The following is a 22,920-nucleotide window of genomic DNA, read 5'->3' as shown; positions in this document are numbered from 1 at the left end:
GACTTGAGTTTGTCAATCTGAAGCAAAACAGGGGGAGGAGTAATTAAAATAATGCAGCCGAATAAGTAAGCACTTAGCAAGGACAGAGTTTTAGGGCCACACAGAACATTTTTTGTGTAGGATTTTTTTGTTGTTGTTGTGCATGTAACTGTTGCCATGGTGACTCAGCGGTTGCCATTACTTCTGGGTTACGCAGCATTTTTAGTAAATGTTAAGTTTTATCACAACCCAGCCGTAGCGTACGTGAAGAAACTGCATTTATTAATGAGAACAATGTCACTTTGACTTTATTCTCGAAATTCACTTTCCTGCTCAACGCTTGATGACGTAAGCGCAAGGGAGCCGCTCAGGCTCAGCTCCAGGGAAGAGCAGCGCTCGTGTTTAAGACCCCGCGTCCAGAGAAATTAGCTGGTGGACAGACGACTCGGACCACGGCTGGATGAGGAGTCTCGACACTTTATTTGTCCACAATTTACACTCGGCATGCAGTATCCAGCTACAAATTTTCAGTCTTTTTAGCTACGCGCTCCCGTTCTCTCTCGCTTCACGCTGCAACCCGCCCCTTCTCTCCGTAAGGGCTACGACGACACTCTTACATTATATTTCAACTTTATTTCGAATTTAATCTTGACATTTCGACAGTTTTTCCTAAGTGAGGAAGAAAAAATATCATCCTCCACAAAAATAAATTTCAGCGTGGCCCCATAAATTTGGTCGTACTTAGCAGACGGTGTACGATGTAAATCTCTCCAAACACTAAAGTGCCGTTAACAAACAATGTAAACCTCGATTAATTGAAGAAAAAAAAAAAATTCACACAGGAGACCAAAATATGTTAGGAGCGCCAAATGTGACGACGTCGACCGCTTCTGCTCAAAAGACGAATTAAAATAAAACAGAGTGATAACGTCATCTTATTTCAACGTTAACGTTATGTAGTCACTCCTGAGACATTAAGCTACATTTGGCTCAGATTTTGTCACTATTTATTTAGAAATTCAAGACTTACCGGGAAAGTTTTGGTGTGACGTGTCGTACCACGAGGCATTGGATTTGACTGAGATGGCTGCCTTCTTTTTCCAACAATCCTTAGCGCGCGAGATGAAATCCCGTGTGGTATCCCGATAATTAGTATTGCAACATAACCAAGTTGCTTAATTCCAAAGTGATCTGAACAAATCCATGTGCAATCTCTTCATTTCATGTAGATTATACATTATACAGTCACATTTCACTCGAAAACATGTAGAAATTGTGTTAAATGCACCAGATATGCTTAGATTAATCCAAGAGACGGCTGTCTCCTTTTTTTCAGTGTGCAGCAGAGGCAGAGCAGACGAGACTGATATGTAAACAAAGCACATTCTTTGTCAAATTAAAGCAACTTTCCTTTGTTCTGTCATGCTGCCTCATCAACACACTTTATTGTTTCTGGAAAGATTTAGTGTGCCCCCACCCTTTATTTTTGAAGCACCATTCAGGCTCCTGAACCGTTTAAAAGTACTGGAGAAGCTACATTGAGCAATGTTGAAATTAAACAGCATTTTATCTCCCTAATAGAAACGTATTGGTTAAGGAACATTCATTCTTTGTTTTTCTTATATTGAAAAATATTTTGTTGTGGAAATCAGACAATGCTGACTGTTCCCTTTCTATATTTTAACTTACCAGAATAAAAGCACTATGAATTTGGTTTGGTAAATGCAACTTATATATGAGATACAGTTACAGTGCTTAACATTGTGGTCATTAAATAAACTGAATTTGACCATTTTATTACAGTGGAAGACATTAAAATTCAGGTGGAGTTTTTTCAAAGTTATATTTAAAGAAAAAAAGAAAGAAAATATGTTTTGGTAAAATATTGGGATACGTATGGTATCGCCAGACTCTTGCCAATACACACCCCTACGCGGGTTAGCTGGATGGTGCCCAGGAAACAGCGTTGGTTTTGTAGACAATTAGAGCATGTTTTGGGGAAAGCCCCGTCTCATGCGGAGAGATGGCATCCATCCCACTTTGGACAGTGCTGCACTTCTTTCTAGGAAAATTTCTGCTTACATTAGTCGCGCAACCTGACAACCCAGAGATTGTAGTTTAGCACAGAGTAGTAGTTTACAGCTCTTCTCTGAGCTTCCTTTATCGCTGCTTCAAACCCCATACAGAGGTAGTCAAACAGTTCCTAGCTTTACCTTATGTGCTGGAGGGCAAGTGAAAAGAGTGAGTCACAGAAACCTAAAAGTAATAGCTACAGTTAATTTAATATTCGGACGTAATTCCTACTATCACTCCAGAGCAGGCTCAAGCAGTAGAAATGAAGGCATCCTTAGAAACCTTTGCAACATTAGACTACTTCATCGCTGTATATCAAGCTGAAATAACGTCAGTTATTACGTCCTCCAAAACCTCAATTTGTCTCTTAGACCCAATCCCCACTAAGCTTTTTAAAGAAACCTTCCCCCTAATTATTGAATCCATATTTACTGTAATAAATACCTCTCTAGAAACAGGTTGTGCGCCACAGTCTTGTAATGATGCAGTTGTTAAACCATTTCTGAAAAAGGCCAGTCTGGATCCTGGAGATATGACCAATATAATAACTCCCTTTTATTTTAAAAATCCTAGAAAGTGCTGTAGTTAAGCAGCTATACCGCCACGACAATATCTACTTTGAAGATTTTCAGTCAGGTTTCAGACATCACCATAGAACTGAAACTGCACGAGTTAGATCTCGAATGACTTGTTATTGGCTCAGAAAAGGGACTACTCTCTGTTCTGGTGCCGTTAGACCTCAGTGCAGCCTTTGACAGTATTGACCAGCGCCTGCAAAATACAGAGCAGCCTAGGGCCCGTTCTATGGCCATTAGACCACAGAGCGGGACCCCAGCCCGCCCAACGAGAACGAGCACCGGAGCAACAGGACCCCTATAAGTGAAGAGGAAAAACTGGAGTAAGAAACATTAGAGTATAAATTATAATAACATAACAATAATAAAAATAAGATAAGATATATCAATATTAGTACTTAAAAAAATCAAATATGTAAAATTATTAAAACATAACCTTAATTGTCATACATATAATAACAATAAAAGGGTAGTATATTAAAAACATTATAATAATAGTCTTTGAAATAGATACATTAATAAATAGATAAAGAATAAAAAATTGTAATAGTCACGTAAAAGCCAAATTAAAAAGGTAGGTCTGGAGCCTCTTCTTAAATCTCTATATTCTCTGAGGCTCTCCAGCAGGCTGTTCCACAGGCGAGGGCCGTAATGGTGGAACGAGGCCTCGTTGTGTGTTTTGGTCCTCACCTTAGGAACAACTAAGACGCCAGTGCCAGAAGACGTCAGGGTCAGTGAGGGCTCATCCTTTAAAAAAGAATGTCATTTAACTAAGAAGAACTTAAAAGATTTAAAAACCATTAAAGGAACCGTAAATTAGAACATGACATAGGGATCAGAGGTCCAATGGGTTGGATGGACAGTCCTCTCATTGCAATTGACTTAGCTACAGATACCCACAGGGCTCAGTTCTAGGACTCATCCAGTTTATGCTTTATATATTACCCTTAGGAAACATAATCAGGAAACACCGCGTTACTTTCCATTTTTATGTGGAAGATACGCAGTTGTATTTATCCATTAAACCTGACCAGAAGGACGATATCAATAAATCTTAATGCCTGCATCAGAAACATCAAGACCTGAATGACAATTAACTCCTCCTAAACTGGGGTCACTATACCAAGCCCTAAATACCTAAGAGATGCTCTAGCTCAGGGGTCGGGAACCTATGGCTCGCGAGCCATATATGGCTCTTTTGATGGTCACATGTGGCTCGCAGACAAATCTTTAATTATACTTTTTTTTTTTTTCATTAGACCAGTCCTCGGCGCGATGCGATGCCAGAGGCGCGCAGTAGTAGCGGTGCTTAGAGAGAGAAATCTGCGCCAGCACTTTCAGTTTACTATTATCTATTATTTCACAGAGTTTGTACCAGCTGAAAACCTGTGAATTGCCGTGGCTAAAACTGCGCACTCCCGTCTCTGAGAAAGAGCGCGCAGTTGCGGAGACGGGATGTGTGAGGGAGAAAGCAGAGGGTGGGGGTGGGGTGTTGTGGGGACCGGCAGCAAGTGAATTGCGCAGGGTTTGTAAATACGTAAAACCCACTGCCTGTCACTCACTGTGGCGTGTGAGTGTGTGTTTGGCTCCCCGTCTGCATGTGAGCAGTCTTTGTCACATCTACAGAACATTCAGACCTACGATCACGTTTAAAGTCTCAACGTCTGCATGAAGCAGAAACTCACCACGTATCAACCAGACTAGACCATCAGCAAAACTACCACGAGAAATACTCATCATTTATCAGCAACAGCATAACAATGTTATTAAAAAAGAATCCACAGACTTATTGTACTTTAAAAATGTTGAAATTACATCAAATGCACACATTCACTTGTATATTTAGTTTTAAACATATTGTCGCGGACTGAGTTGGACTTGGCTGTTGGGCCGCGTTAAAAGTTCTGGAGTTCATTCACCGCATCAAGCAGAGATCTGATTGGCTCTCAGTTCTGTCGCTCAGCCTGTTGTTAGGTAGTTTGGACCAATGGGGTTCAGCTATGGGCCGAATAAGGGAAATGGGAGGGCTGACGCGGCAGGAGCGAATATAAATTTGGGAGAAGCGCTCTCGTCTCGCTGGAGAGATTCAGAAGTTGCTGAATTAATTGTACGGCGTTTGTTGCGGTCTGCAGTAACCAGAATAAAGAACCTTAAAAGAGTTTAAGTCTCCGTGCCTCAGTGTGGGAAAGGGACACTAAATTATTGTATGGCTCTTTCGAAATTACATTTAAAAATATGTGGCGTTTATGGCTCTCTCTGCAAAAAAGGTTCCCGACCCCTGCTCTAGCTGATCAGATGGATAGGGGTTTTATTTGAACAGGATTTATCATTTAAGGTTCACATATCACAGGCTTGGAAAACCGCCTTGTTTCACCTGTTCACCATATGAGAAATATATTATCTAAAAGTGACTCATCCATTCATTTGTTACCTCTAGGCTGGATTACTTTAACCCTTTGCTAGCAGCATGCCCTAAACGTTCTTTAAAAAATCTTTAACTTGTTCTAAATGCTGCAGCAAGATTGTTAGCTGGAACTGTCAGAACAGAACACATCACTCCTGTGTTAGCTTCACTTCAGTGGCTCCCAGTTAAATCTAGAATCAAGTTTAAAATCCTCTTGCTAACCTATAAGGCCTTAAATGGAATCACACCAACCTATATTAAAGATCTCATAGTTACTAGCCAAATAGAACACTTTGCTCACAAGGACAGACTGTGGTTCCCAGAATTTCCTTCATGTGGACATCCCTGAGGTTTCTCCTTTTTTTCCCGGAACCGAGTTTTTCCTAACCGAGAAGGAGGGTCTAAGGGCAGGGATGCTCAGTTTAACTTAGACTGTTTAGTTTAGGAATCCGGCATTGTATTTAATGATTGATTTTATGTTTTGTACAATTACTGGTGTGAAGCCAGTTGAGACATATGTGTTGTAATATTGGGGTATATAAATAAAATTGAATTGAATTGAAGATACGACAATAAAAAGTAAAACAGTCAATGGTGTGTAAATGTATGACTGCCAAGAAAAGATAAAAAGTGACAACATTTTACAGAGGAAGTAATTGTAAAAGAAATGTATTGCATATGATAGAAGAAAGCGAGAACATAATGACTAAAGTCATAAAATATTTAAGTGAACATAAAACGTGAAGGACAGAAACAAAGAAGTTAGAATTGTTAAAAAAAACACCACAAGAGAAAAAAAAAAACAAAACATTTTACCTTGACAGTCATCTCTGCAACAAATATGGCGGTAAAGATGTAGTTGGAGACCGTAAGAAACACTCTTTCCTGCAAAAAGAAAATGACAGCTCATATAACTGAAAATATAAAAGAAGGAAAGATGGTTCAACAATGTTAGAAAAAAATAGTCTTGTCTTAAAAAACATACTATTTCCCCCAAGATCTGTCAAGGCTGCCTTGCCACAGTATTGCAGACTTAAATGGACACAATATTATGTCTATTCATTTGACTTGTAGAATTTGGTGACAAATGGGGGCAAAAAGGTTTAAAAATTTGAAATAAAACAACTTGAAACTGAAAGGTGAAAAACTGGTGCTGAAACTCAAAATAACTAAAACCAAAAACAGACTTTGATTCTGGCCCAGATTTCGAATGTCAAATACTGACTTGACTTTTTTCAGTTTTAAATGTTCTGTTAAGTTTCAAAGCTCCAATCTTTCCTTTTAAATCTTTTGTTTTTGTTTCAAATCAGAAAACGCCCCTTTCTGTTGTGTAGGGGTGGGGCTTAGACGAAAGACCAATCAGAACAATGGAGCTGGGAGCTTTAGGTTCAGTGCATTTACTGACAGTAGAAACTTGGATAATTACTGCCAGAATATTATAACACTACTAAATCCGACTCCCTGATTGGTCAAAGTTCAACTGTTTAAACTTTCAAGGTGCATTTAATGAATTCAAGGATGACTGTCACTCTCATTTTCTTCTGTTTTGTTTAACGACAGTCTACTCTCCAGCATATGAAGAAACAGCACCAAGTGGTTTATTAACTCCATTAAAACAGACACATTATTAACGGCAAAAGTGGCTGCAGCAGCCGTTTCACCTCCTCAAAGTAAAAAAGCCTCACCTCTTTTCTCATTCTCTTGCCAACATATGAAAAATAAAAACAAAGAGAGAATACGACCCCAATCTGTGTTGTTTTCATTTTATCATGCATTGTTGAGACTTTCAGTATCTGTAACAACAATATACAGTTGCATTTAAGGAAAGTTCTTTTATTTTTGCCTCTGTAATCCTGCCAGGGGAAGCGCTACATTGTTAAGGAAAACATGAATGCCCGAGTCAGAAACTGGGTCAGGAGACAGAAGATCAGGGGCCTCACAAAAGAAGGCGTACGCCACTCTCTACGCAATAGTTGAGATTTATAAAAAGCAAACTTGACGGGAAAATGTGCGGTCCTTCACGCAAGCTCTGACCCAGGCATACGCACAAAAACGGGTGAAATGAGAAACGGCGACACCGTCGGCAGATGGAAGAAACACGTGAAAGTGAAAATGACAATACTGCCTCTCATAAATAACATGAAGACATCACAAAGCAAATCTTACAATTAACAGCCTACACGAACACCTGTTTGATCGATCAGCAGTGAAACAAACAAAAAAATCAAACGAAAATTACAACAGAAATTCAAATGAACACATTTGCAGAAAGAAAAGTGAAATATGTTTTGCAATATTGGCATGTTCTGCAATTCATCCTCATAAATAATATAGTTAACAGAACGAAATAATGTACAAAACTGATATTCTCGTTAATGTGTCCGTCTGGCGGAGCAGATATAGGTGCGGGCGTGCGGACGGACGGACAGACGTACTAATTGTCCACTGGGGAAAGTTGTTTTCATATTAAAACATTTCTTTATAAGCTACGGAATTATGGTATTCATGCATATGCCTTTAGTCTGTTTTATTTTTGATAAAACAGTGTATGGCGTATGTCTCAACCATTAAGAAAGCAACAAGAAATTACATTTGCGCTGATCAATTTCCCATTTCCACGTTGATTATTACCGACATCTGTAGCTTGTCAGATGCAATTAAATGGATGGAAATAAAATGCCCCATCACAATGCGTAATGACGCACAATGGCTGATCTTGCGCTCTAGGAAGATGTGGCAAATGGAAGTATTCGGAGTGAACGCATCTTTAGACAGCAAGAAGACTTGCTGGCAATCGAGGACGAGTGGCTTATGAACCGGTTCCGACTTCCTCGAGCCGTCCTCTTGGACTTCTGCGGGCTTTTGGGCCCGGCGTTACAGAAGAGCACTCGGAGAAACCACGCGTGTCACCCGGTGCATCTGGCGCTCTGGTGCCCCCCCGGTGGCAGAGACACTCTGGCGATGGAGCGCTAGACGTTTTCTGCCTCGACTTTGATGTCTGACCCTTTATTTTTTATTTCGGCCACGGTCCGAGGTTGTGAGGCTACAGCATTTGGCGTCTGCCACCGTTTGCCACTCACGTGCCTTTTTGGCATTAGTAATGACCACACTGTGCCCTTCAAACAACACTTTTCTCCTCTTTTCCACCTCGCCAACGATAACTTGTACTTCACATTGAGTGAAGTTACGTTTTTTTGATTTCCTCTCGCTGTTTGCCATGGTTTTGCAATCAATGAATATTCATTTGTGGGCGTTTCGCGGACTATTTATGGGCAATTTTGGGCGTGTCATGAAGCCGCAAAAGCTGCGCTGCATTTAGAATTGGTTGTGATTTATTAAGGGAAAGATGTGTAAGATGTGCGTGCGCACGGTTTTATAAATCCGAATATTTCTGTGCGTACGCTGATATCTTATGTTTCATCCATATGCCACTTCTGACGGAAATCCTACGCAAAGTTTTATAAATGAGGCCCCAGGTCTGAAACCACCACTTGTAATTAAGGCAGAGTGGCACATACAAAACTTCACACTGAGCTTCACGTAGTGCAGAGCTTAAGTATGCTGTGGTTGATGAATGAATGAGAGTCAGGTGTGCGGCATCCAGGAAGTGTGCACTGGGGGTTGCTGGGAGTTGTAGTGTAGCTGGAACTCTGGGGACGGCTCCCGCTGGTGACCAGAGGGGAAGACAGAGATCTAATTTATGACAGTTTAAGCTTTTGGTTTTTGTTAGTTTTTTCTTCATAATTTTTTTGTTTTTTGGGTCCTGCAACTTATATAGCTGTGCAACTTATACTTCAGAAAATACAGTAGTTTGTTTAATAAATTGTGGGTTTATAAATGTATGTAATTTTTATGGCTTTGAGGGAAGGATTACTATTTTCAAGAAACACATACCAATAAAAATTGCATTTACTTTACCTGCTTGTAGGATTACAAAATCTTGCTCGCAAACCACAGACTAATGAGAACTAAGTCAGTTTTGAAGGACAGATGAGGACTTTTGAATGTAAAATATACATATATTTCTGCTTTTTAAAATGTCTGTCTGATAACCTTTGTTCATATTCTGTGTCCACAGAAGGATTAGCCACACAGCAAATACTTACAAGACTGCCTTGAAGAATCTTTGGTCTTTCCAGAGCGACAGTGATGCAGTTGAGGAAAATGAAAACCAGAACCACATAGTCAAAGACCTTATGAGCAATAATGGACTGGCAAAGCAGCCTGAACCTGACAGGAGAGAAACAAAGGGGAATAAGCAAATAAAAGAGTGGCAGAATAATATTCCAATATTAATATTCCAAGAAGCAGTTTTTTTTAAATCAGAAAAAATGCTTAATTTTCCAAGGGTGATGTACTACTTTGATACTTTTTTTTTCTGGCAAACACAAACATCATAAACTCCAAAAATACAAGAGGTGTCAAAGTATCTGCATGATTTCATTTTATACACTCATAAATGGCTAAAAACGATATACAGTAATGAAGAATTGAATGTGTTTTGGTGGTAATTAAATAAGTAAAAATTCCTCAAAAAAATTAATTTCTGTTAATCAAGGTTCCAGGTACTTCCTATGTGTAACACCAAGGGGGAAGGCTCATTCAGTCCAGTTCTCTTACACAGTCAATGGTTTCATGCAGCTAAAAAAGATGCATTTCCTGCCTTCAAGCAGCCACTGAAGATAATGACATGCTTCACTGAGAATTGGATAGATATCCATGCAATCGGTAAAAGATGTATAAAACTACATACACTTCCCAAACCCAGCAAAATAAAAGAATGCTAAGAAAGTAAAGTTTTGGCAGTGAAGACACCACTCCTCTTTCACTCCTTCATTCGGGTCTTGTTAAACAGAGAGCGAACTCCAACACGTCTCCGCGAGAACGCGCTTGAGTGCGCCATTGGTTGTTTGTATTTAATCATGTAGTCATCTGATGACTACGGAGCCCGTGACCTGACATGGGAAAAAAAATTAATGAATTCGTTATTTTTTAAGAAAATCAATCGTGGGCTCAAAACAGAAAACACAAGAGTGAGAAGGACAAGGATGTAGTGGAAATGAAGAAAAGTTTCTCTAAATGGTTGAGAGACCGCATGTATGTTATAGCAGTGTAAAAAACAGGCTTGTAAACATTCATCCTAGTTAAAGCTACTTGTAAAATGGTCAGAATTGTCTTGCAAATGAACTTAGCAGGATTTACAGTATCACTAATTATGATGAGAAAAATATAGGAGCTTGTTCGTGCTGATTTTACAACTGAGTTTCAAGGCCACCCAAAAAAAACAAACAGGTAAATTTATGAGATTTTAAGTCGTAAATTTACGAGAAAAAAACTCGTACATTTACAAGATTAAAGTCGAAGTGAGCATAAAGAGCAGCACGTGAACACCGCACAGCAGCAGAGCAGACAAACTAAACTGAATTGAAAAGGTGAGCTAAATGTTTATTGAAAACGTTCAAAATGTTTGGAAGCTCATTTGTTTAATTTACAATTTATTAATGTTTTATTTATTGATGGGTGGTTTACAGGATCTCTGTAGCCCCTTGATGAAGAAATCGGTATCCCTGCAGCTGTCCACTTCAATCCTTTGTTCCTCCACCAAAGACAAGATCTCTACGGTTGTGTAGTGCTTCCGTCTGAGGAGGAGCACTTTTTTTTTGTGGCATTTTCAACATTCTTATGCTAATATAGCAGACTAATTTCATTCATCTTTTAGCTATATGTTGAAATGGGACGTTTCATCTGGAGGAGGGGGCGTATGTAACACTGTTTACTTCCGCATTGGTGTTCGGATGACAGGTTCAAGACGTAAGGTGACAAATGAACTTCAGGGTATGTGAATGAAAAGGAAAATAAAGGCTGCAGCGGTCCTCTACACTCAAACATATTTCTGAGCTTCTTATTTTACATATGACATTTTTACATACCGACACCGAACGGCTGCACTGTAAATATTCTGATTTTGAGTTACCAAAAGGTTCAGAATCTCTTTGTTTTTTTAAACCTATCCGGAAATAAAGCTTTGCAAAAGGCTCCACATATTTCATCTTTAAGCTAGGTTCAGAGTTAACGGAAAACTGTTTTTTTTCCTTCTTAATCTATGACTTTCTTTCTCGCAAATTTACGACTTAAAAGTCGTACTTAAATTTTTTTTTTTTTTTTGTAAACTGGCCCTAAAACTCCATCGTAAATTTTATTTCAAACAGACATTAATGATTTCTTTATCTAGATGTACAAATAAACTGAAAGTGTTTTTATCCTATGACTGTAACAATACCAAACAATGATAAAAGCTGCTCCTATGGGAAGAAGAAGGGAGAAGTATGTGTGATGGTGGGTTGGATTGTATTTTTGTTTCTTTTTATATTGTTAAAAGTTTGGATAATTATTAGTTTTTGAGTGACTATTTAGTTTACAGCCTATTGTTTTTAACATCTCTTTGGCTGAACGACACTTTTGATTTTAGTTGATCATTTTGAAATATTTGACAACAAAAAAGAAATCTTTCCTATCCAACCACTAACTGATATCCAACAAAAATATAATTTACAATTTAATTTTACTATTCAATTTTTACATATAGTTTAGTTACTGAATCCTTTTAAACTCTTCTTAACACAAAGTTTATATCATACAGCTGTGAGGATAAGAGAAACACAAGAAGAGAGAGAGATCATCAGAACAGATTGAGGAAAGAAACAGCTTGGCCTTATGGTGAACATTTAGGGTAAAGATAGTTTATACCAAGTCAGTTATTTTTAAATTTCCAAAGAAAATAGTGCATTAGCAAATTCTTTAATTTCTTTAAAAAAAGAAGAATTCTTATTTTGACATATGATTTAAGAAGAAGATCAAAGGCAAGAGGTTAAGGAGACATGAGGTTGGTGATGACATCTGATATAAAAGAGAGCAGTGATGGCTTCAGGTAAGAATACTTAAACTACTGAAGCCACAAAACCCTAGATGCTCATTCTGGTTCCAATTTCTGCTAAATGCCTGTTCATTGTGTCCTTTTGGGAAAATAAGTGCAGGCATACATGATAATGGTAAATGGTGTATTTTGTATAGCGCTAGCCTACCTTCCTCGAAGGCATAAAGCGCTTAATAGTCACAAACCCATTCACATACACATTTGCATAACACACATTCCATAACTTTAGCCGAGGAGACTAGCCAGTCAGCCTGCCACCATCCTCAATCACGTTTTTCATTCTAATCTATGCTTCCACTGGGCTTTTAATTTTATAAACAATGCCATAAATTTCACACAATTATTAAGATTATAACATAAATCTGTCAGACAGCTGATCGTTAGGGTTTTCCATAAGTGGGATCACCTTGATTGGTGATGGGGAGGAGCCCAGTTTCGGCACACCTCTGCTGACTACAAAAAGGCTAAACCCCGCAGCCAGTAGGAGAGACAGGAGCCAACTGGCCTAAAAGTTAGCGACAAGAAAAATCCAAAATGGCCACCATTATTTGTAAATAGGGCGCTCTTGCCTAACAGCAAGAAGGACAATCCTAATTTAAATCTTACCTATATAAATAATAATATATTTTAAATAATTAATAATAAGCCATCGCTGAGCCAATATGTGCACCTTATATTCTCCCCCTAATGGCAGACCCACATTCGTTTTGATAACAGATGCTTCGGAACTGATTTTTTCCCCCCTATTTTTTCAATAAATGCTGATCCCCCCCCCCCCCCCTTAATATCCATTAAGGGGGCATACTGATAAACCTAATTCACCCTTTACTAAAACATGTTGATGACACAACAGCAACCACATATTTTCTACTTTTAAGAAGTGATAAGAAAGGGCAGACTTTTCTCTTTTTAACTCACAAAATAGTATCTTAAACTTACTTGTTCTGGGGGGAGAACAGATAGACTGACCAATCCTCTCTTTTCTCACACCAATCTGGTTTGTAAACTTCCATCATCTTCTGGATACGGAAGCACAAACTCTTCATGGGAGAAATGGAAAAACAGCAGGTAAATAGTAGTTTTTACTTGGCTCTAGATGGTAATAAACTAGTAAGACATGACTGAAAACTAGGATTCAGAGGTCTCTCAAAACCAATGAGCAGTAGATATAGCCTTTTCTCATCTGATTAAAAATAACTTTACTACAGCTTTTCTAAGACTAAACGAAGGTTCATAAACTCAGAGAATTATCTGAAAAGTAGGTAAAGTCTAAAAGGTTGAAGATATTGTTCGTAATAAACTTTAAAAAAAAAAAACATTTCGCTCTTTATATTCCAGAAACGTCTGCTCCATTTACAGATACCCATTTTCGGTGTTAAGGAGCATCATGTGAAAAAAAATACATAATGCCATTCAATCATAGCGGTAGGGGGCCCTATGAGAAAATGTGTGCTAAAGAACTGTCACAGGTAAAGTTTTATTCACAACTACCCTGAAGGTGGAAACAGAATGTCTTCAGGCAAAAAATGGGGAAACCTGTACTGGGCACACAGGTGACCCACACCCAATAGAAAAGTGGTATGACCTCAGTGAACCTGTAGAGAAAACTGTGGGTGGAATTTTTTTTTTCTTTTTTAATGAGCATGCTTCGAGCAACAGGTCGTAGTGAACACTTATAAAACATGTAAGGGTGAAAGAGGTGAGACCTAGGCACAACATACAGATTTTTTATTTTTTCAACCCCTCTAAATCCTTTGAACTGTGCAAGGGGCCCATAAGTGCTGTTCACCTGACATGTGTGGGCTCTTTAATCCTGACTGTTATTCAGAGCATAGTTTGTGTTGGCATCCCACAGGTGTGATACTGCAACTTACATTACGCATTATGTGCACAACCCATGCGTGAAACATTTGTGCACCGTCAGTAAGAAGCCGGTTGACGTGGCCATATGAGGACACTGCAAGACACATCGGCCCTCCCTTTAAGATGCAACCGCTCCTCCGTGAACCCAATATCACGTATGTATTGGTTTCATTAGTAAATTCTGCACTGCAAATTTTGTCAATCTACCTAAGATTATTAATCTTAAAACTAGCTGTAAAATCTTATTGATCTTAATTTTAGATAAAAACAGCAGCACGTGTAAGATTATTAAACTTGTTTTAAGAAAAATATGCATTACCTGTCTTGATCAGTTTGTAAATTTAGAAATTAATCATTTTCCATGCAAAACAAGAAAAAATACTGCAGGCCTGATTTAAGCACAGGTTAAGGTCTTAAGTTTATTTTAGATGTAACCATATTATCTGATATCCAAAAATGTACTTGAATACTGATGTTCAATAGCTCATCCAATATTTATAGGATAAACAATAGATACGTATTTTTGTTTTTAACTGCAATATCGTCATCAACATTATATTTGATCAAAACACTGATTTTGAAATGATATGATAACCAAGCTTGTTTTCAGCATTTATAAACGTAAGCAAGATTAGGTATAGCTAGTTCATAAGCAAGAAGGTCTCTGTTAAAACAGTGTTTCATAAACCTGGCTTGAATACAATGTTGTCTGTCTTGTCAACAATCCATTGTTACCACAAAATCTTTTGTGTGGGTCCAAAAGTAAGTATTGTTTTATTTGCAGAAATGATAATTAGTGACCTTTCACATACATATTTGTTAATATTGAGAACAAGCAACTTCACTCTAACAGCATGGTTATCTGATTTAAATTTAAATTATAAACAGTACTTTGCAATCCACAGATGATGCAATCATAATTCTACCGCGCTTGGTTTGGGCAAAACCAACTCAATATTTTGTGCAAAGATCTATTTTGAATCGAAAGATTGTACAAATCAGACAATGATTATCTTCCTTAATAAAAGAAGTTATTTGTTATATCAACCAAGGTTTACATAGAATATTTGATCTTTTAAAATATGTATTTTTCATGTTTTGTCGTAATTTTTCAATGGAACATTCCGGCGGGCACAAGCAAAAATGGAAAAGTCCATTGTGACCAAATGAAGGGGGATTAATATGTTCAGAAGACTTGCTTAAGATAAACTAGTAGAGCCAACACGTTATATGCTGTTTTATAACTTATTTATTTTCATAATGATGGCATAAGGAAGTGTAACATAAAAAAATTAATTCTATTTATTGCATTTTTGGGATACCCTTTGAGTATTTTCATATTGTGACCGACCCAGCGCCATCTTGTCACATTTGCGACGTACATCTGATGATCCAGAACATGACGAGGACGAACAGGAAAAACAATTAGGAATATAATATTCGGCGGACAAGATAAAAGGAGGTAAGCTATATTAAATTATATGACATAGAATAAATCACCATTACGCTCCACGCAGCTGGTAAAGATTATAAAGTGGGTTTAAACATCTTGAGAAGCAGGCTAACGGAGCAACTAGCTAGCTTGCGCTAGCACTATTTTAGCTACTCCGTCACTTTTTTGTAAGTATCCTGTATATATCATAAATATACTTTAAAATACAATTAATGAGATTTTGGTTCTGTTTAAATATGTTAAATTAATTTTTTGTTTAGTAAAAATGTATTTCAGTGTTAAGAAGTATGCTATTGTAGTAAGCTAATTTGAGTTATTGCTAGCCCAATACTGCTCAACTGTAACTCAGTTTTATGCTAGGGTTGCTAGATTGGGCAGTTTCCCACCCAAATCGGCCAGTTTGAAAGACTGTTTGTCATGTATGCTTGATGATCTTAAAGTTAGAATGAAAACTTGCTGTTATTAAAAATTGTGACTTTAACATTTTTAAGTTTGAGAGTTACTATTGTTGGCAGAAATTAAAACACAATTTTTGATCACTTCTAGTGAATAAGGATGCAAGTACAAGCTAGGCATTATAAAACTCTGCAGGAAATGTACAAAAAGTAGAAGCCCAAGCTGATCTTAACAGTTTTTTGATCTGGAGTTTCAGGCCAAACGAGCTTACATTGATTGTGGAGCCATAAGAGGAGATACCAGAGCTTCATCCATCGTGGATGTTTATCCAGAGAACTGCATCATGTAAGTATTATGTAAAAAGTATAAAGTAAAATTTTAAATGTATATATATTTTTCATCACTTGGTTTGTCATTGCAGGTGCCTAGAGAAATGCATAGAGTCCTTGCTCACTATGAATTCATTGAGGAAGTCAGAATGTGATGGGAGGATTGCTGCGCCAGGGTCATTTTACAGAGTATGAAAGAAGGCAATAAAGCCACCAATCAACAGGGATAAAAGTAAGTTTATGCCTTTTTGATACATGTAGTTAGATGCGTGAATGCTTCTTCTCAGAAAACACTAGGTTCTATGTGTTTCTTCTTCAAGAAGTAGAATTTATTTTATTGTGTTTCAGTGGAAGCCAACTTTGCTCTGGTGAAGGCCCTTCCCATTCTCTTTCCCCCAGTGGCACCTCCATCAAAGAAACTGGGGTGTGCTAGTGAAGCTTTACTGCATGTTCAGGAGGTAAATTTGTATTTTTGCCCTAAGCAGATACATAAAGAAATTACTACATTGGAGATACTAAAGGAAAAACGTTTTTTCTGCTTTATAGTCAACAGAAGATCCAAACGTCTTCATCCAGAAAAGAGGCCTGTCAAGTCCAGTCTTGATGTTCGATGGCAGCAGATGAATGGTTGCTATTGGTTTGATGCCAGTGACATTTGAAAAAGAAAAGCTTCACGAGGGTCTGATTTTCTAAATGGCATATTATTACACACTACACCTGACCTACACAAATTGCGTGGCCACCCTTCTGTCATTCAGACAGATCCTTCAGGATCCTATTCACAAGTGGGACATCACCACCACATGAAAGAGCATTAAAGTAAAGAATTTGTTGGAAGATGAACTGCTTTTGAAGTTCAATGTTTATGTCTGTTCTTTAGATGAGTATTCTAATTGTGTTGTTAAAGAAATAGTTGTATTCCTAGTGCCTTTGGGTAAATTTGTATCACAAATCTCAGTTTGTAAGTTGAATAAAAGAATCGAAAAGTGAATTTGTTTTCATTCTTTTTAGTATTGAAACAAGAAAAAATATCTTTTGCAACAGCTTGTTTCAAGATGTATTTTCTGAATTTTAGTAGGCAATAAATTTAAATCAAGCTCCTATATCCTAGTTTCTAGTTTTTTTTTGTCTTAAATTACTGCTTAAAATAAGTGTTTTTGCCTAATTTCAAGATTTAACCGATTTACTATGGCTTAGATATTTTTACTTAAATCAAGACATCTTGTTAAGTAAAATTTACTAGCTGCATGGACAGATGATTTGACTTATTTCTAGTCAATTTCTACTAAAAACAAGTACTTTTTTCTTGAATTAAGATGGTGGTTTTTTGCAATGTGATTGGAAATTTTTGCCCCATTAATTTTTTTGAGCTGACATCATGTGTGTAAAATTTCTTGAAAATCTCCAAATCTCACACTTTGTCACAAAATGGTTGTGTGGTCATCCCATAATAACTTCAAAACTTCCAGTGGATATTCCCGACAGATGTGTTTTGATTTTGTTTGTGTATTTTGAAAAAATTTTTTCCCTCTCCATAAATGAATTTGGCCCAGGGGAGCAGGAGTGATTCCAAATTCCAGTTGTTTTATCTGTGCTCCTGGGCCTCTGGCTCGTCTCGTACCCCCAGCTATCCCACATCTCCATCTGGATGTAGTCAATCTGGTACCCTATTCAAACATGTAGTTGTAGTTAGATAAGCTAATTCTTCTTTACCAGTCCTGGTACATCACCTGTCCATCCTGGGAGAGGATCCTTCCTTCATGTGGACACCCCTGAGGTTTCGTCTTAGTCAAACACTGATAATACAACCTATAATGCTATTTTTTTCTACATAAAGAAGGAAAAAAACTCCAAAACTCACATAGTCAGTCTCTTCATCGAGGTCTGCCCTATCTTGGCGTGCGTTGACTTGAGGGAAGACATTTGTCATCAAATGATTGTGTGTACTTGGTGCCTTGCCATTACAGTCTCTATGGTCCACTCCTAAACCACTGCCAGTTCCAGAGCCTCCTCTCAGGGACCCCCATGCCCCAGACCCAGTCTTTTTGTCAGAGTCTGGATTCTGGATGTGAGGAGGTTGTCCTCCTGCCCTCAGAAGCTCTGGGAACTCCAGGGAAAGAGACCGTCGATTCCTCCTTCCACCAAAATGTCTTGAGAGGAACAATGAAGCTGGGGCTGGATGTAGAGGGAGAGGAGGAGGTTGGGAATGAGATAAAAGGGATTCCTGCTCAGAAGAATAGGCATAAGAATGGGGGAAACGGGTGCTTTGCACTCGCAGGCTGCCTCCAACTTGAGGTATCCCTCCAAACCCATAGTTCCTTCGACCAAGGCTGTATGAGCTAGACCTAAAGAGACAAAGAATTATAATACAGATTAACGTATAAATGTTAATGATAAAAAATAAAGAACAAAAGTGAGCACTTTATTTTAAAAACATTATGGGTACAAACTGAGGTTTCCTTTGAATGCAAGCAAAGCCTGATGAAGTTATCAATGCAGTAGGTAAAATGATGGCTGTACCTGCGACTCCACCTAGTCTGAGGGAATCGTCGTCCCCAGTTGTGGTAGTTGGAACCAGGACCATGGCGCTACATAAAAAGAACAAATTAATAATACATTTATAATAAAAAATAATAATAAACAAGAGAATACCTTTCAATGAATATAACTGTAGCTGAAAATCAGATATTGTAAAAACCTGTCACAAAAATTGTTTTTCTTGGAATTTGTGTTTTTGAGCACTCAAAGAACAACTATACACTTTGTAAAATATGTTAAAATATTTCATTTTATTTTCCTATGTTCCTAAATTTGCTATTTCTTTTCCTCACTAACAGACATTTGGGGGCATTAATAGGTTTCAAATCTCTATCAATGTAAATTGATTTGTTATTTCCTGAAGATACTGTTAACAAGAGAAGTATGTGTTTGTTTAGCTGCGTTCACATGGAACTCGTTCCGAGCGTCAAATTCGCTTAGACGCCCCTTTTTTGCCTTGCTCGCCGCCTGTCCAAAAATGTGTTAAAAGCCTGATGCCCCAGACGTGTGGGAGGAGCAACTGGGAAAATGAGATAACCATAAAAAAAAATAAAAAGATTTATGCCTACTCGCTTTTCTGGTTGCGTCACAAGTCGCTGGCAATGTCGACTGTCAACCAAAAGGTGCATTTACACAGGCTGCGTCGACTTGTGTTTAATCAGCCACTTTAAAGGAAAAATCTATGTAAATGCACGCAGACCGGAATTTTTTTGGCTTTGGTTTCTGGAAAACCTATGATTGCACTTGCTACGCAAGTTTTAAGTTAGGTTGCAGGCTCTACATACAAATTGGGAGTTCAATGATCGTGCGCATTGCATTAATAGGCGTAAAGGGGTTTAAAGGAAAAAAAATCTGCTAATATAATCTAATTATTTTCACATTTTGGTTTAAAAACTTTAAGAAAATTTTTTTTAAAACCTTTTTACTTTCATTGAGGGATGTAATTAACTCTTTCGATTGTCAATAGATGTTTTTGTGCTGATGGGCAAGTGGAGGTGTTCTGACAGTGATGGAGCTCACACACCCACTGTGTTTAACTTTGTATATGTCAATTGGTAGTTATTTTAAATACATTGTAGTTTTCTCAGAAAAAATTAAACTGATTTCAATAATGCAATATGCTCACAATAATGTAAGAGGTGCGTGTTAAAATAAACTGATGGTAACAGAGTGACGAAGTACCAAAGACAGGGAGCGTCTCTCCAGGCTGCTCTTCCCCAGGCTCAACACACTGCTCTTCCTGGACTCGCTGGTGAAGCTTCTCTTCTCTGAGGAATACGACCCTCTGGGCCCAGATGGCACCCCCAGCTCGAGGTGACCGTTTGGAGTGAGGGCACATATTCTTGTGTCTGCAGACATTTTCAAAGAAAATTAATTATTTTTTGTTTCCTCACATATATTTGTATTTAAAGTTTTATTGCTTTTTTTTGTTGCTGTTGAGTTTGGTCAGGTTTTGTGTTTGAGGTTATGTTTAATAATTTAGTTTTCCGTTTCTGTTAATGGGTCTTCATTTTTTATAACTTTATAATTCAGAGTTTCTCCTATCTTTATTGGGTTCTTCAAATTTTTATCATCTTTTTTTTCTTTTTTTGACTGTCCAGCCATGTCATTTTTTACCTTTTCACATTTGTGTTCTGTGTTAAGAGGCCCATTTTGCAAAACAGTAATTACTGGTTTTGGTCCCAAGGTAACGTAAAAGGTAAACCCAGAGTTCTTTTGTAAATTGAACAGGTTTATAAGTATTTCTCTGACTCTTGTCAGCCAGCTTTAGCCCACATCAGCATTTTTCAACCTTTTTTGAGACAATGTACACTTTTTCTTTGACAAGAATCCTGCGGCACACCAGCTTTCAAAAATATAAAAAAAAGAGAAACTCCATAGTCTGTATTGATGTACAGTCCCTCCACGATCTCCCGGCACTTCCGGCTCTCGGAGAAGACGCCACGCAGGCATAGAGCAGCTGCAGTTCTCAACTCTATTTACCGCATAAAAGCGTAAATATTGAGAAAAGCAATTTCTAAACATGCCGAGAAGATACCCAGTGTCTGAGGAATATGAGGACTTGAGGAAGACACTTGATTTTGTGCTGGAAGAGATCAAAGCTATAAAGATTGTTCATGGACAAATTCTGGATGCTATCGGAGAGGTGAAGCAGGTCCGGGCTCTGCAAGAGCAGTGCTTCAACAGGATGGATATAATCGAGAAACGAATGGATGACCAAGAGCAGATCTCCAGATCTAACGACATGATAATCACCGGATTGAAAATCAAACCCCGGTCATACGCGCATGCAGTGACCGCCGGGAACGGTGAGGAATCCGACGAGCAGGAGACGAGCTCTGTGGAAAAACAAGTGGAGGACTTCCTAAAGTCCAATGGAATTTCTCTGGACACCAACAATGTGGAGATCTGCAGACCGCTTCCCAGGAGAAGAGACACCGACAAACCAGCAATCCTCTTAAAGTTTGTCAATCGGAAACACAAAGCAGCTTTATTGAAGCAAGGAAGAAATCTGAGGGGAACCAATGTTTTCATGAATGAAAACCTCACGAAAAGGAATGCCGACATCGCCAGAAGAGCACGTTACTTGAAAAAGCAGGGGAAAATTCAAGGAACCTGGGTAAAAGACTGTAAAATGTATGCCAAACTCTGTGGATCCCCTGAGCAGTCCAAGGTTATTCTTATCAGGAGCCTGCAAGATTTGGAAAAATATTTACCCACTACAGTCTAAACAAGAGATACGTGAAGATGCTGGTCTTGCAAGATGAGGAGACAAACTCTACTATCCATGGCTTCTAAAAAAAACACTTTTTCTTCAACAGTCACCTGCAACCACAACTCTCAGAGAGATCTGAATGGTGAGCAAACCGACCTTAAAATATTCAGTGATAATGACAACAACCTTCAAGACATCGACCCTGATCAATTCTTTTCCACTGTTAATATGGACTGCAAATATTACAGCATAGATGACTTTAAAAACTCTGTTAACCCAGAAGAAAAACTGTCAATCATTCACTTTAACAGCAGAAGCATGTATACCAACTTTGAAGACATCAAGGACTATTTACAGAACATCGGGCATTCCTTTGATATCATAACCATAACTGAGACTTGGTTCAGCTGCGACAAGGACGCTGACTTTGAATTGGAAAACTATGAACTTAACTATGTGAACAGAATAAACAAAAAAGGTGGAGGAGTCGCAATATATGTGGAAAAAAATATGAAGTTTACGGTAATTGATAAATTGTCTGTCGCAGTGGATGGAGTACTAGAATGTCTTACAATTGAAATATGTAACAATTCAGGGAAAAATGTCATTATAAGCTGTGTTTATAGGTCGCCAGGGTCAAGCTTAGAAGTGTTCAGTGACTGGATGGAAAAGATGTTTACCTCTCTAAATAACAAAATATTATACATCTGTGGAGACTTCAATATCGATCTGATAAACCCCAGCAAACATAAAGCAACAGACGACTTTATCAGCAGAATGTATGCTATGAGTTTATATCCAACCATAACAAGACCCAGCAGAATCACTACTCAAAGTGCTACTCTTATTGATAATATTTTTACAAATAATATAGAATACACTCATATGAGTGGACTAATGATATGTGACATAACTGATCATTTACCAGTTTTTGCACTATTTGACAACAATGTGAAGACAAAGAAAATTATAAAAGAACCAGTCTACAAAAGGCTAAGAAATGAAAAAACCATGAATGCCCTGAATAATGACTTATCCAGACAAAACTGGAACTCTGTGTACAGAGAGAAAGATGTCGATATTGCTTATAAATGTTTTTTAGAAAAATTTAGGTCACTTTACAATAAGAACTGTCCAATTTATAAATTCAAGAACAAATATGCCAAATGCCCTTGGTTAACCACCGGTCTACAAAAGGCTTGTAAAAAGAAAAATAACCTGTATAAAAAATTCTTAAAACAAAGGACAAGGGAAAGTGAACAAAGATATAAGTCATATAAAAATAAACTAACTGAAATAACACGTTACAGTAAAAAAGTGTACTTCAACAATCTACTGAATGAAAATAAATACAACGTAAAGCGAGTTTGGGAAATATTAAATAACATCATTAAAAATGGGACAAAAAACCGAACTTATCCAGATTACTTTACAGATGGGACTGGTCAAAGCTATGACATCAATGAAGCAGCAAACGGTCTCAATAACTACTTTGTAAACGTGGGTCCAGAGTTGGCAGCGGAAATTCCAAAATGCAAAACTAGCAAAGACAATAACCCACCCATCGACAGGATCCCACACTCAATCTTTCTCTCTAATGTGAACGAAAATGAACTGATATCAATTGTGAATAATTTCAAGACTAAAAACTCAAAAGATT

General features: G+C 37.9%; 1 protein-coding gene and 1 long non-coding RNA gene across 3 annotated transcripts in view; one reads left to right on the top strand and one right to left on the bottom strand.

Moving 5' to 3' along the window:
• LOC110013491 (voltage-dependent T-type calcium channel subunit alpha-1I-like) overlaps positions 1 to 22,920 on the bottom strand; it is a 435,381-nt gene that overhangs the window by 182,461 nt on the left and 230,000 nt on the right. Inside the window, exons 19-24 of the mRNA XM_023954667.1 lie at positions 19,727 to 19,893; positions 18,527 to 18,594; positions 17,868 to 18,351; positions 12,905 to 13,005; positions 9,138 to 9,261; positions 5,848 to 5,916 (exon numbers count right to left, since the gene is read on the bottom strand). Of these exons, the coding sequence (XP_023810435.1) occupies positions 5,848 to 5,916; positions 9,138 to 9,261; positions 12,905 to 13,005; positions 17,868 to 18,351; positions 18,527 to 18,594; positions 19,727 to 19,893 (1,013 nt within the window). The remainder of the gene's footprint in view (positions 1 to 5,847; positions 5,917 to 9,137; positions 9,262 to 12,904; positions 13,006 to 17,867; positions 18,352 to 18,526; positions 18,595 to 19,726; positions 19,894 to 22,920) is intronic.
• Positions 14,901 to 16,997, top strand: LOC111947986. 2 transcript variants are annotated; one of them, XR_002873982.1, is made up of 5 exons: positions 14,901 to 15,290; positions 15,934 to 16,022; positions 16,099 to 16,238; positions 16,355 to 16,464; positions 16,553 to 16,997. It is a non-coding gene; the product is annotated as an uncharacterized LOC111947986 (long non-coding RNA). The 2 variants fall into 2 exon arrangements; XR_002873981.1 differs by having other exon boundaries at positions 14,902 to 15,290; positions 15,928 to 16,022.

The sequence above is a fragment of the Oryzias latipes genome, chromosome 1 (genome assembly GCF_002234675.1).
Source record: "Oryzias latipes chromosome 1, ASM223467v1".
In the NCBI taxonomy this organism is placed as follows: Eukaryota; Metazoa; Chordata; class Actinopteri; order Beloniformes; family Adrianichthyidae; genus Oryzias; species Oryzias latipes.
Note: the sequence above shows the minus strand (reverse complement) of the source record. Positions and strands in the feature narration are given on the sequence as shown.